The following is a 14,958-nucleotide window of genomic DNA, read 5'->3' as shown; positions in this document are numbered from 1 at the left end:
CCTCCACCAGTACTAAGGCAGTATAGACAATGCACAGCAGACCAGCATGCTGACAAACATGGCAAAATGGTCAATCTGCTCCTCCAGATGGGCACGATACAGGCTCTCGGTGCTGTTATCCAGTTGCTGTAGAACCAAAAAAATAAAAAAACCCAACAAAAAACACCCTCAGAAATAAAGCTGGAAAATTAAGCCCATTATCTGCCTGATGGAGATAAAAAGCTTTCTCTGGTACATTAATATGAACAGTCTTACGAGATGTCATTGCCCTTAGTGTACAACATGCAGCCAACCCTGCAGGAATGAATCTTATCTCAAAGTGATACTTAATGCCCACAGAGGCCCTGCATGATCAAGCAAAAGCAACGGCAGATCTCATCATGTGATACCTTTGCTGCTGGATGGTGCAGCAAGTACTGAAACTCCCCCTTGTGCTACAGCCCCCAGTGAATTCTCATCCCTACCCCACCAGCTACATTCCCCTGACCTGCCTAAGGGTAACCTTTCATGAGGAACTTATGCTGCTGTTGAAAGGGGCCATCTCACACCAGTCACTTGTCCATGCACTCCTGCCCACTCCCTTATGTTGGTCTGGATACTTGTCATAAGTGGATCATGCTGCTGCACCCTGACACTGGCTCTCCTGTTTGCAGTCCTACGGTTTATGGTTTGTAGTCACACAGTCTATGATTGCCATCTTAGCTTGCCTTCAGAACTATATGACCCTCATCTTCTTCATAGGAAACAGCCCTTGTGGCCCAGAGTCATCCCATGGAAGGTGAGGTACCCAACAGACGTCCCTCCAGCTGACTGCCCTTTTGTAGTCCATGGTGAGAGACAGAATCAAATCTCAGATAAGGCCCATCACTCTCCACTGTCCACAAGTGTAGTGGGAACCAAGGAACTCCACTTCCATCTTTAGGTGCCTCAGCTGTGCAACTAAAATTGGAGGGGAGGTTTGCAGGCCTGTATGCTTATCTTGAAGATCATTCTTGTTCTAGTATCTTACCTTGCTCTACCACTTTGTCAACAAATGAGATGTGCTTTTGTGATAAGTGTTATGGAAGAAGTGCTCTTAAACTATGTGATTGTCATGTGTTCTCTTACATCCCCCAAAACCAACTTCCTTGACTCCTTTAGTCAGGCTGCTGACTGCTTATAGCAAGGCGAAGAGTCAAGGACTCCTCAGGTCACAGATATACTCTCAGTTCCTATTTTCCCCATCTCCTCATTCACACCACTGCAGCTTTATCTCTTATCCCCTAATTACCTGGCAGACGAGCAGCAGTTCACACGTGGTATAAAGGTATGTGTGAGTTGCCTGTAGGCTGACTGTCCAGCTGTAGGTTAGGAGAAGAGGTATCTTGAACTCACATGACAGCCTTTTCTCTCCATGGAGACAAAACCAGTTTGTCCCACTGCCTTTCATCTAGTTTTGAGGACACCTGTGGGAAGTTAGTGTCTCTGTGAAGAAAGACAGCACATGCTCACGTCATGGTCCCTTTCAAAAACAGGCTAAAAATAAAGGGATGGGAATACCACATGGGGTTTCTGGCTGTGTAATCCAACATCCCTGACACTACAGATTTTTCCTTGATGATTCTGTGTTTTCTACCTAGGCTTTAAGGAGCACGTGAAAGCAGAGGCTGTGCTTTACTGTGTATTAAGCACCCAGCAAAAAAAGACCCACAACTCTGAGAAGCTTGTGTGTCGGATCTTCATGCAGACAAACTCTAGGAACTCACAGTGGGTGTTTTCACACCATGGTTATAAGCAAGCAAACTTCCTGGCAGTTCCTCAGAAACACCCAAGATAAGGATTTTTCTGCCAATGCTATGGTCTTCTCCATGAGCTCTTTACTCTTGCTGCATGGTGTTCTCCTCCCTCAAAATATGCTGCTGACACCATATGTTACATTGGCAATAGCAGTGTCAGAAATAATCAGAATTTTAATTTAAAAAAAATAAAATCCTGATCATTTCCTTATTCTCTGGAGAGCACTGAAGTCTTACTTCAATACTCTCCTCAACCACAGATTTAGCTACGAACCTGCTGAAAAGTAAGAACCCCAACATGCTGGTGTACTCATATGCCTTCAGGGATATTCTCCTGGTTGTCATCTGCTGTCATTTCCCCTCTTCCCTCCCACACAGTTCACCACGACTCAAGAGCTGTCTTGGAGTCTCAGTATGCACATGTGTCCATGTCATAAAACAGATTCACATAATTTGGCATCTTCAAACTGTGCTCAGAAGCTTAGCTGTCCTCACTCAAAACCCGCAATCTACCGCTTATTTGCCCATCAAGGGGCTCAAATGTCTTCATCAGAGATTAATTCTTACAGGAGATCCAATACTGTTAAGAGAAACAGTAAGGAAAATTTTTTTTGATACCCTGAAAAGTGTTCCTGATCTGTGGAAAACAGCTGGTAATTGTCACTCTGTGTCTTTCAGAAACACACACGAAGAACCAGTAATCAGAAATCCCTGAGTGGAGAAGTAAAGCACAATGGGGAGCTGCTGCTCGCAAGATTTGCCCCAGTGAGTTTGGTGATGCCACCAAACTGGGCCTGGGCATCATGGTAAGGCACAGGACTTATTGTACCTATATTGCTGATAGATTCAGTCCAGTGGAGAAATACAGGGAAGGTACAGTAATTATTAATGCTCAACTATTCCATTAATTTGTTTTCTTGTTATTTTATATTCCCTGAGTGGAGAAGTAAAGCACAATGGGGAGCTGCTGCTCGCAAGATTTGCCCCAGTGAGTTTGGTGATGCCACCAAACTGGGCCTGGGCATCATGGTAAGGCACAGGACTTATTGTACCTATATTGCTGATAGATTCAGTCCAGTGGAGAAATACAGGGAAGGTACAGTAATTATTAATGCTCAACTATTCCATTAATTTGTTTTCTTGTTATTTTATATTATATGTAGAATTAAAAAAAAAAAAAAAAGAGTTGCCTCGCTTTTTAGAGGGCTAGGGAAGGGAAGAGGGTCTAAAATTGAAACACAGAGAGAGCAGTGCTCTAAATGGCTGCAGATTTCCACTTCAGAAGAGTTAAGCTTTGCAAAGACGCACGTCCTTCCCAATCATAAAATTTTCCTAAAGAAAGATATGGATCATTGTACTTGGCAAGAACCCAGGCACCAATCTTTAGTATTAATATCAGATTCTGTACAGAGCTGCCATGTGTAGCAATTTGGTAAAACTCCCATCAGCAATCACCAGTAAATCAAAAGCTGTACAATGCATGTCAGCATTCAAGCTGCATCCAACGGCATACGGTTCAAAGTCCTTTGATTGCAAGTATTGTATTTTCTTAAAATCCAACTCCTATGTAAAGCTGAGATTCTCAAAAATATGTGTTTTATAAAAGGGCTGAAAGAACACTGCCTTAAAAAAACCCACCAAGAAATGCTGTACACTTGAGCAGCCGACAAATTTGGTCCAACAATGAGCTCCATACCTCACACAATGTTAACTGAGAGTGTGATTTTATGATGGGCTTAAGACAATTTAAAACTTCAGTGCTGGCACTCTTCCCCCTACTGTTCCCAGCTAAGTGTTTCCAGTGCTTCCCATATGTCAGGTCTAGGTGCAAGTTGAAACAGCTTGCTGAAGAGACTGGAAAGAAGCCCTCAGACAAGGAGTAATGAGGATTGTGCATTCTGGTGGCATTCAGAGAACTGATCTGGCTAAAAAATCGTTAATTTTCAAGCAGACCGCTTCTTTTGACCACTTTGTAGTTTTGCACAAACCTTCCTGGTATCAGAAAGAGGTGGCAGGGAAGCCCAGCCAGAGAGAAGGCAGAAGCCACAACAAAGTATCTACGCACAACACACATCTAAAGAAAATATGGGATCAAACCCTGAGGCATGGTCAAGCACTACCATGTTTGTGTCTCTGTAGACAATCAACAATATTAGCATTACAGCGAAGGAGACATTTGGACTTGACAGTAGTGAAAAACTATTTTGAATCTCATAATCCTTTCAGCTGACAGCAGTGTGCACTTCAAAAGCCCTACCCCATACCAGCTGATGGAAAAGGGAAGCAGTAATAGAAAGCATGCTTTATCATCAATGCTTCATCCTGATCCCATATGGTGGCAGCCAGGAGTCACCTGGCAAAACATTTCACGAACCTTTTAGAAATTACAGATACAAGATCTATTTCTGAAAATGTTAATAAACAAATATGAGGTACCAACAAAAATGGGGAAGGCACTGGACATCTACTGCTCTAGAACGTGGCACATACTGATTACCAAATGTCTAAGTTCTTCACTGAGCTTGCATAAATAGATTTTATTTATTCATTTTTAAAAGTTCAAATTAAAGAAAATGCATCATGATAATGTACTGCAGCCATAAAATGAGGAAACTAATTGTTGCCATTGTCAAAACAATACACATTTAGTAGAAACTGCCTTAATAACTTCAGCCTTCACAAGTGTTTTGTCATTTGACTTGGTGAGTCTGATGGCTTTTCCTGTTCTACCACAGCCAGTGTCTCTGAGCCAGGGGTTGCCATGGGACAGATTTATTTTTTTAGCTGCCCTCTTTGGGCTTTAACAATTCAGACAGACGTCTCAACAATTTCCAGATCATTCTCATCACTGTACCAGCTGAACTTGGAATGCCAAGATCTTTCCTGCAACCCGTTACTCAGGGTAAAAGACCCACTAAATGGCTGCCTAGCTCCTTAGGGATTTCTGCGACAGCAGTAGTAACGCTTCCACAGAGGGAAATCCAACCCACAGCACCTCATAATCCAATTTAACTTCCTCTAAGATCTTTCCTGTAAATTTTCACTAGAATTATGTGGCACTTGATAGGTCGGTGTCTATCAAAGATTTCCTATGCTTCTGAATCATGCCTGATAATGAGAAAGAGGAAATACTTGCTTCTGTGGTTTTGATTATGACTAGGTATGCTTAAAAAAGGAGCTAGAAAAACATTCCGATTGCAATTCATACACAAATTATTATTTTTAACAACTAATCCAGTTTTTATCTGCTGTATTTAAATGACAGGAAAAAAACCACCTGACTGGATGTGGTCAGAAAACAAGATACAAAACAACAAAAAGCCAGAGTTTTGGTAGCCCTGGTACATCAGCTGTTTAGGGTACACCTATAACCCCACGATACAGAAATCCCAAGCTAGGCCAAAGCCAGTAAGAAGTAATTTAACCATGGGATGCACTGTTTGGTGTGTACTAAATGATCCCAAAGAGTGAAACTCTGATTTTAACAAAGAACAGAGCTACATGGGTTACTCCAAGCTAAATACATTTAAACAGGAACTTTAGTCTTTACAAGGGGAAGGGCAAGCTTGTGGTTAATGCCACACAACTGGCATGCAAAAATCAAATCTAGATTTGATTTCAAGCACAGTTACACATTCATTTGTGCATGTCCTCACTCATGACTTTGCCTCATTTCGTTTTTTATCTTCTCTTTCTGGCAGCTGTCCATCTTTAGTCGTGTCTCTAAGGGCATGTTTCCTTTCTACTCCTTATGCTTCTAAATAACCATGTGTGGTAAGTCCAACCTCAAGATGCTATCTCCCTACTGGAACAGCATCCTAACCTCAACTTCTTGAAAGGTAAAAGTGCAAATAGCAATGTTAACTTAATATCAACATCTCCAGCGTGGTTTCCGGGCAGTGGTGGTCAGCAGCAGTGATAACTTCATGACGTTCCTTACATAGGTAAGGGACCCCCGAAAATCAGGATGCATCATCTGTGGATGCTTGTGGATGAGACTGGGATGCTGGTGGGGCTGGGAGGGGGGATGGTGCTGTGTGATCAAATACCACAGCAAACCGGAAAAAAGTTGATTAAAAAGTATGCAACTGAGAGGGAAAATTAGGGACTGGAGAGGAACAGGGTCTGCTCATATTGCTCTGGGCTGATGACTCAAACTGAAATACAGGAAATTCTCTTTAAACATAAGAAAAAACTTTTTTACTGTGAGGGTGGTCACTCACTGGAAGAGGTTTCCCAGAGAAGCTGTGGGGATTTTCAAAACACGATGGGACATTGCCCTGAGCAACCTTCTCTCACTGGCCCTGCTTTCAGCAAGGGGCTCGGACCAGTTGATCTCCTTCTAACCTCAATTTTCTGTGGTTCAGTATTATATTTTTCTACCCTGTACACAAACATTGGTTCCTTCATCATGGTGGAATTTGATGACAAGCAACTACATAAACATGTTTTGCATAGCCAAAGACTGCTAGGTGTCATGTAGCAATGACATTTTCCTTCACACAACCCCAGTGGGAAAGAGCATTGCTCTTTACCTCTAGCAGCGTAACACAGGCCAGGCAAGATAAGCAGAAGATGCTCACTATCTTTTCCACAGGAGCTGACACTTCAGATTTCACTACTATATACAACACCTGAATTTGCAACGTTGACAGATGCTGCAGGCTAAGAGCTCTACATGATTCGGGTCCAATTTCCTCTTCCATCTTTCCTCATACTTTAATTAGTCTTCCTTTTAAAATAACACCTTCTGGAAATGCAGCATGATGCTGGCAAGCCCACTGTAAATTGTTTTTACAATTGTATCTAATACAGCTCATTGCCAGCCATTGCAAAAGCATCTCAGTTCTCTATGGAAATAAGAAACAATATACTTCAGTATATCTTTGTATTGTAGTAAAAGAATATAACTATATCCTTACACTTATTAAATTACATTGTTTGGAGAAAAATACTTAGAAGATACCCAGTCCAGCAGCACCTTGGTCAGAACTGGTCTGAACTGACCTAAATTAAAGTAGGCAACTATATTATGAAATTTTAGCTGTGTGGCAGATTTTTAAAAGTCCAAATCAATCCCATCCTCCTTACAGCTCCTGGTCAGTTTTCATCATCTTTAATGGTTAAGTGAAGTCAGATTTTGAAATGATACACAAGTAATGGGAAGCCATTTCTCCATATGCCATCGTTATGAGGCACATATACATCTGCATAATACTAGAGATCCTTACACTCCTGTAGCTCCCATTATCTCTGCAACCAGGAAGGCTACATTTTTCAGGCTTTTGTCAAAAGCTCCACTAGGGCCCATTTTGACAGATGTGATCCCTCAGTGCTTGGTAGCAAAAATTCTTAAGTGTTAGAAATGGGAGAATTTCTGGAGACACAGACTTTGCTCTCCTCCATAAAGGACTTAGTGCTCAAGCTGGATCTGACTCTTTTATTCAGGGATACATTTTCCTCTTCACATTTCCTTCCAACAACACTTATGATCTAATAACTCAAATAGAGGGGGAAGAGGAGGATTCTTGCCAGGTAACATCAAGAAGCAGATGCCATGGCAGAGAAAAAAAAAAAAAAAAGAAAAAGATAGAGAAAAAACAGGAAGAGCAAAATAGAGAGGCAGCATATTGTTACATGCACACGGTATGGATGTGGTGTGAAAACTGTCATGTAACTGTGCCTTGGCCAGCTCTAAGCATGGATGGGACAGGTGGCCTAACACCAACCCCTCACAGCCTACCTGATGGGCTACATCTTCACCAGAGCAGATTTTGATGGGTCCTCAGAATAACAGTGCACACAAATATGTACTTTATACTTCTAATGTTGGCACTGGGTGCTGCAACCCCCTAACCTCACAGCTGGCTTCAAAGTAAACAAGAGTTACACAAAATGAGAGCAGATAAATACAGCACTGATTCAGCAAAAAAGGTAACCCAGCTTCAGGAAAAGAAAGGTTTAGCTCAAATTCAGGATTGAAGTATCTGTTGGGAAACCTTTTTTTTTTTTAAATTATTTGAATATTGTCACTTTCCTACATGCTGTTAACTTGCTCTTATTGTCTAAAATGAAAATTGCTAGGTGTCTTAAAAAGACTGGGAATGTCTGAAAGAACAGTTATCTGTCATCCAATATCTACCATTAGGGCAGCCGATTTCAATGCACAGCTGGTGCATGGAGGTAAGATCCAGCCTTAGCACCTCACCCTGCCTCTGGAATTGAGAATAAGAGAAACCTTGCCCTTCGGAGCCCTTCATAAAGAGAGGACCCTTGCCACTTGTAGAGAAATTCAGAGTCCAAAATCAGCCCAGGGGAACTGATGCAGATGACACTGACAAAACACTGAGCAAATCCCCAAACAAAGATCTGAATTTATACTAGCATAGGAACAGAATACCAAACAGAAAATAACTTAAAGGTAAATTTTATTTAAAAAGAAACATGCTTGGTAACTCAAATATTTGTAAATCTGCCAGAAGAAACTGTCTTCCGCTTAATTTTTAGAACCAGAAAGTGGGTGTAATTCCCTGGGTTAGGAAGTATGCACAACACGGAAATAAAATTTTAATATCCCAGCTCTCAGGTTTACCAGGGAAGAATAAGAACAACCTCAAAACAGCCCAGAAGGGACTCAATCATTCCCCAGCTGCTACAGGAAAGGCAGGGGAGCAGGGGAAGGCGAATTACCAGCTTTCCAACTGCAAAGCAGGTGAGCGACAAGCCCTTTACCTCATTGAGAAGCACAACATGAACCACCATGTCCTAAAACCACAGGGTTTTACTACCTCAAATGCCCTAAAATCTGCCACAAACTTGCATCTCATCCCGTAGGGCCGGTTCTACATTTCATTTACTGACCTAGCTGGAACAGTACAAATGTGCATCCAGGCAGCTCCCGACGGATTGCCTAGCTGAAAAATGTCAGGGGGAAATAAAACAACTCACTTCCACAATTATTTCTATGACAACATTGTTAAATTGGCTCCAGAGCTGACTAGGTATGGAATATTTCAAATGTTACAAATCACAAAAGTCTTGTTTCAAAATGCCCACTTCTGGTTTGAGTCTTTCTGAAGAGCCATTATCATAAATGGAAAGATTATGTAGAGGAGAAAACAAGCAGTCCCCATCAAAACTCCTCTTCCCTGGTCGAAAATCATCCCTGAAACACATAGCTCAAAGCAATTTGAAGATAATTAAAATGCTGATGTGCAGAGACTGTTGCTTATTGTGCTGACCAACAACTAATTAATTATTTCTTTGTGATTCCAACCGTCTGTATCCATATGCCACCTATGGTGTTTATATGTTGGCATTATGTACTTTGGGTAAAGGTCTCTTCTGTGTGTGTAAAGTGTATAGCACTATTCCCTCTCATACATGATTAGTGATCCCTAATGATAATTGAAAACTGTAATTGAAAATGTAATTGAAAATATGAACAAAAAGAAGTTCAATACATTCTCTAGATTAATGAAGAGCACACCAACGGGCAAAACATCCTAATAAGACAAAGCACACCTCCTGCTAAAGAACAAAGGGAAAAGTGGCTACACACACCAGAATTCAGAGGGAAAAAAATGTCAAAATTAATTTAGCACTTCTCTCCCCTGAAATCACACTGCTGAACCCTTCAAAGCTGCAATATCTCAAACCCCAGCATCAAGCAGACAGCTCTGCGTGGCCTATTTACCCTGCTCAGTACGCAAAGTGGCACACAATCACCCTGACAACAGCCAGAGCCCGCGCGGCAGATAACTGCTGCATTTTCTTGCAGAAATAAACACACTCGGCAAACTTTTGTACTCTGTCCCAAAGTATTTGCCATACAAACCCACAGATGTTACAACGCTGCCAGTAAAAACCATTTTTGGGTTACCCGAAGCCAGGACATGAGGACAAAGAAGAAAAGAATCGAGATGCTGCACAAGACCCAAGGTCCAACCAACCCATCAGGCAGGGCTTTGAACTGCTGAAATAGTATGTCGCCCATGATAAGTGCTGCCATATGCTTAGGGGAAAAAAGTACTAGAAATAATGCATGTACAGAATGATCCTTGCATTGCCATGTAGCAGCCCATGAGATTTGAGTTCTGCCTTGGCGGGGGTCGAGGGTTCCTGTATACTTTTGCCTTGGTGCAAAGTCCTGCAGTTTGTTCAGCTGCTGCTGTTGTTGCAGCAAGTGATACAGGCAGCTGTAGTTAATTCACCTGCTAAAGCCTTCTTATCCTTTTCTTGGCACAAAAACCACTGTCCAGTGGAGTTCATCCAGAAATTCAGAAGATCATTCATTTATTAAACACTGAAATCGAAGCCTCATTGGTACCACTGACTAAGAGCCCTGTAAAACCAAATTAGCCTGTAATCCCTCTGGTTTAGATAAACTCCACTTTATTAGAACAGGAGCTTCAGGCGAAGCAGCTGTAGGTAATGGAGATTCTTTGCTTTTTAATTTACAACAGCTTACTTTGTGTTATGTTAGCGCCTAACAGCATCATTGATTAGACTGCCTTGTGTACTATGAACGATACCAATTGCTGAAGCTTTTCAACAAAGAAATTAAAATGGCCAGATCACCTGTTTTTCCTGGTATCTCTTCCCCAAGAATCTTTTCTTCAAATGCATTATGCACCCCCTGACCGCCAGCCTCTGACATGAAAGCATTTCTCTTTTACCAAAATCCTTTTATGTAACTGTTTCTGTTACTCTTCCACTGTCTGACCAAATGACCACACAAACCCCACAAAATGCGAAGTTAAATGCTGCTACTTGTGAAGCTCTGTCAATGTAATTTGCCTTGGAAGCAGAAAAGAGAAAGGAGGAGACTGTCCTGTTTCCTGAACTTTTGTGTCTTTGCTGGAATGATAATAGCTCCTTGTACTGACAAATTACTGGCGTTGAAATACAACTGTAATCCCCACATATTCTGGGCAGCTGTGGCCAGCAGGACACTGAGGTGGCTGCAGTTAGCATGACATACTGGAGCTGCCACACAACCAAAAATGAACCTTACAAACAGCTCATTTAATAAAAACGAAGATGTAAGTTGTTACTTTTATTTGTAAGACGTGCCGCAGTCACGCAAAGTTGTTAAGGTATCAAACCCATCATACTGGAGCTGCCACACAACCAAAAATGACCCTTACAAACAGCTCATTTAATAAAAACAAGGATGTAAGTTGTTACTTTTATTTTTAAGACGTGCCACGGTCACGCGAAGTTGTTAAGGTATCAAACCCAAATTTTTAGATGGGAAATACTTCACTTACACCTTGTCTTCTGAACTTATTTGCTGAGTAAACACTTCTACTAGGCAAATAATCATCTGTCACCACCCAAAAAGTGGTGGAAGCTGGCAGCTTATTCCCCAAGCCATCACCCAAAATGGGGAGCTGAGGGGATGGCGGGGCACACGGCTGGTGCAACCAGCCAAATCCAATACGAAAAGTTGATTGCCTGGATTTTGCCTCCCAATCATTTCAAGAATCATGCCTGACAGTGGGAAACCAGAAATCTATTGAAACAACTGAATTTAGGAAAAAGCTGTACTGAATTCTCTCTTTCTCAGATACATCCACACACACTGAGCAGATGGAGAAAAGACAGCGAGCTCCCTGCTAGTCACATCAGCTCAGGAGCCAGACATCACAAACACCGTCTGATCCAGCTCTTGTTGAAATCAATAAAAGCACTCTGCTAAAGACCATGGGAGATGGAAAATAACCCTCTCCGCGCTTCAGCCAGAATGTGTGAATGAGGAAAATACTGACAGCTTTCTTCCCCTCTGATTTTCACGACGTGTAAAGACCCAGATTATAAAACACAATTAGTCATCTGTGAATTTTTGATCTGCTCGCTTGGCACAAATAAAGCGCGCGTCTAGGTGTGAATCAGGGAGACGGGCATCACCTTGCACTTTGAGCAGGGAGAGATACTAGTAGCTGTGCCTGAATAGGCATTATTGCATTTCAAAGTGCTGTGGATACAGTATGTGCTACAACTAAGAAAACGGTTGGAGCGGGGAGAGAGAGAACTGAAAAAGTGTTCCTTGTTCCTAAAAAAAAAAAAAAAAAAAAAGCCATTTTGCATTGATGAAAAAGAAAGAAAAAATAAGCCAGACACCAGGATTCATCTTCTATCAGTTGGATAACCTGAAATTCAACTGGCTATTGTAAACATTTTGAAAGACTGTGACACTTACTAGAGCCTCTATCATCTCTGAAATCAAAGAAACGCTTCACAGAATTTGCTCTCGAGTGCTTCCTTGGCATCAGCTTACAATAAGCATTCAATTATTCCTGCATCCCCCAGCTCTAACAGCATTCATCACTGCAAACTCATTTGGCCAAGGACCCATTCACAGTGGCCACACTGTGTCTACAGATTTTTCTTCTCATTTTGCCTTGCATTCTTGTGAGCTCCAATATTTATGACTTTACACAAGGCTTATATTTTTGTCATAAAAATCCAATCAGTTTAATTTTCTATACTCTATCTAGATATAGATCCAAGAAGAGAAGGAATGGGTGTTTTACTGTGTCGAAGTTAACCCCATCATAACACTAGGTTGATGTTAATAAATACTAGCAACCAGAAAAAATAAAATATGAGAATTAAAAAAATTTCAAAGTTATACTCACTGCTGGTAGAGGACATACGGCTGTACTCAGACCTGCAAGACAAAGATTTTAGTTAGACCACATTCAGTCTAAAAGAGATAGTGAAAAATGTACCAAATCTAACTCACATTGCATATTAAGATAGTTTAATGCACATTTAGCATAATTTTTGTGCTAAGTTAATAAATGGAACAGATTTTGAACATGGCATCAGAAAAACTGGCATCTCACATGAATTTTGAAGGCACCTACATAGAGCGAGTAAAGCAACTAGGGTTTTATCTAAGGGCTATTTATGCTACCTAACTTCAGGCATAAAAAATAAAGCCCAGGAGACTCTATAAGGAAAAAATAGGCTGCTTCAAACACAGGCTAGGAGCAGAAATCTACTAGATTTTGACTCTGCTCCTCATCTTCCTCACCTTATGTCCTCTAAATGCTTTACAGATTATTTTTTTTTCTCTTTTTAAGAGAACTCTATTCAAAGAGCAGAATTTTTACTGGTCTTTGGTAACAACTAGCAGGGAAGACACAAAAGGAGTACCAAAATGTAAACATTTAGATGACAAAGCTTTCTGCTTTAGGAAACCTTTTTCCTTTTCAAGACTTGTCTCAGTAAAACTATAGGCCCACTGATTCTACTTGAGTGGATACTGGATGTTCTGGTTTCAGCTGGGATAGAGCTAATTTTCTTTCTAGTGGCTGCTACAGTTTCAGATTTGGTATGAAAGGAATGTCAATAATGCATTTATATATTTTTTTCGGTTTTATTTTAGCTCTAGTTGTTGCTAGGTGATATTTAGAGTATTCAAGGGTTTTTTTCAGCTTCCCATAGAAGCTGTGAAGGAGCATAGACAGAACAAGCTGGCCAATGGAATATTCCATACAATATACGTCATGCTCAGTATATAAACAGGGGTTGCCAGGGGGTGGGAATCTGCAATCACTGCTTAGGAAGGTGCAATTCACCAATTTACCAGGTGGTGAGATGACTTCTTATTGTTATTACTGATCTTTTCCTTTTCTGATATTGTTCTATTAAACTGTCCTTATCTCAACCAATGAGTTTGGTTTTTTCCTTTCCTTTCTCCTCCTTTTCTCCCTCTTCTCTGTGTCTTTCTAAAGGAGAAGAGGGAGAACTGCACGAGTGGCTGCATGGTCCTGGCTGCCTGCTAGGGTTAGACCATGACACTGGATTACCCGTGAGAACGTAAGAGCAGTTAAATATTTTCAGCAACAGTGCAATTAATTTTGCTGCTGCATATAACCCCAAACTCCTGAAAACCCCATTCTGGGGTGATTAAAACTCATAAACATGGCACATTTCTGTCCTGGAGATTCAGAAATACTAAGGCAAAGCAAATATGCCATCACTGAATATTAGGGGAAAAAAAATAATCATTTCCACTTCTGAGGCCTTACCTATGACTTCTGAGTGTTTAGTTTTGGAGTTCATAGTTACACAACCTCCCACTCGCTGGGTCCCAAGAACAGACCCCACTCACCAGAGTTCTCTGCCACAATTAATGTCTCCCATGTATGCCCTGCAGTGCCCTGAACGTAACAGGCAAACTGTTCAGGGAGCTCTAACACAGTTATTGAATCCAAACCCAAATGCTTGTTTTATATAAATAATTGCAACAAGTTTGTAATATTGCTTTAAATTAAAAAAACATGTGAGCCTTGACTCCTAAGGTATTTGTCTGGAAATAGGTACCATCTAAGGTATGGCCAGGACACCTCCATATGCTAGGGTCTCAGGCACACCAGGGAATAAAGGACATCAACCCCACATAACTATAGTGGCCACTTTCAATTGTAATATGGACATATCTCTGCAGAAAAAACAAAGCCATTACAGTCATCCCTCTATTTCAGAGCCCCGTGTTCAGCACTCAGCATTCTGCAGATCAGATGCTAAGACTGCTGGTGTAGGTGACAAAGTGAAAGGTGACACAACCTGAATTTTTCACAATACTCATGAAAAAAAAAATCCATCAATATCACCGAGTACTCTGAGGTTATGGTAGCTTTTGAATGAGGTCTGTGCAACGCTGGGGAGAGAGCTGCTGATGGGGGCTTGCAGCAGTCTCCCGCTCTCTCCTCTTTACTAAACCCTGCGCCCCCAGCCACTTCCATAACGCCAGGGAGGAGCAAGGAAAGGTCTTTGTCCCATATGGCAGACACCACAGGATTAGGTCATAGAATCATAGAATCATTCAGGTTGGAAGAGACCCTTGGGATCATTGAGTCCAACCACCAACCCTACTCTACAAAGTCCTCCCCTACACCATATCCCTCAGTACCCCATCTAAACGTCCCTTAAACACATCCAGAGATGGTGACCCAACCACCTCCCTGGGCAGCCTGTTCCAATGCCCGACCACTCTTTCTGTGAAAAATTCCTTCCTAATGTTCAGTCTAAACCTACCCTGTTGGAGCTTGAAGCTGTTCTCTCTCGTTCTGTCGTTAATTACCTGTAAGAAGAGACCAGCACCAACCTCTCTACAGTGTCCTTTCAAGTAGTTGTAAAGAGTGATGAGGTCTCCCCTCAGCCTCCT

The 14,958-nt window shown here is 41.5% G+C and overlaps 1 protein-coding gene across 1 annotated transcript in view; it reads right to left on the bottom strand.

Moving 5' to 3' along the window:
• The window catches only part of FAM124A (family with sequence similarity 124 member A), a 34,420-nt gene extending 21,972 nt beyond the window's left edge, over positions 1-12,448 (bottom strand). The window contains exon 1 of the mRNA XM_014965812.1: positions 12,419-12,448. Within this exon, the coding sequence (XP_014821298.1) occupies positions 12,419-12,434 (16 nt within the window). The 5' untranslated portion in view covers positions 12,435-12,448. The remainder of the gene's footprint in view (positions 1-12,418) is intronic.
• Between the last annotated feature and the right edge of the window lie 2,510 nt (positions 12,449-14,958).

The sequence above is a fragment of the Calidris pugnax genome, unplaced genomic scaffold (genome assembly GCF_001431845.1).
Source record: "Calidris pugnax isolate Ruff unplaced genomic scaffold, ASM143184v1 scaffold20, whole genome shotgun sequence".
In the NCBI taxonomy this organism is placed as follows: Eukaryota; Metazoa; Chordata; class Aves; order Charadriiformes; family Scolopacidae; genus Calidris; species Calidris pugnax.
Note: the sequence above shows the minus strand (reverse complement) of the source record. Positions and strands in the feature narration are given on the sequence as shown.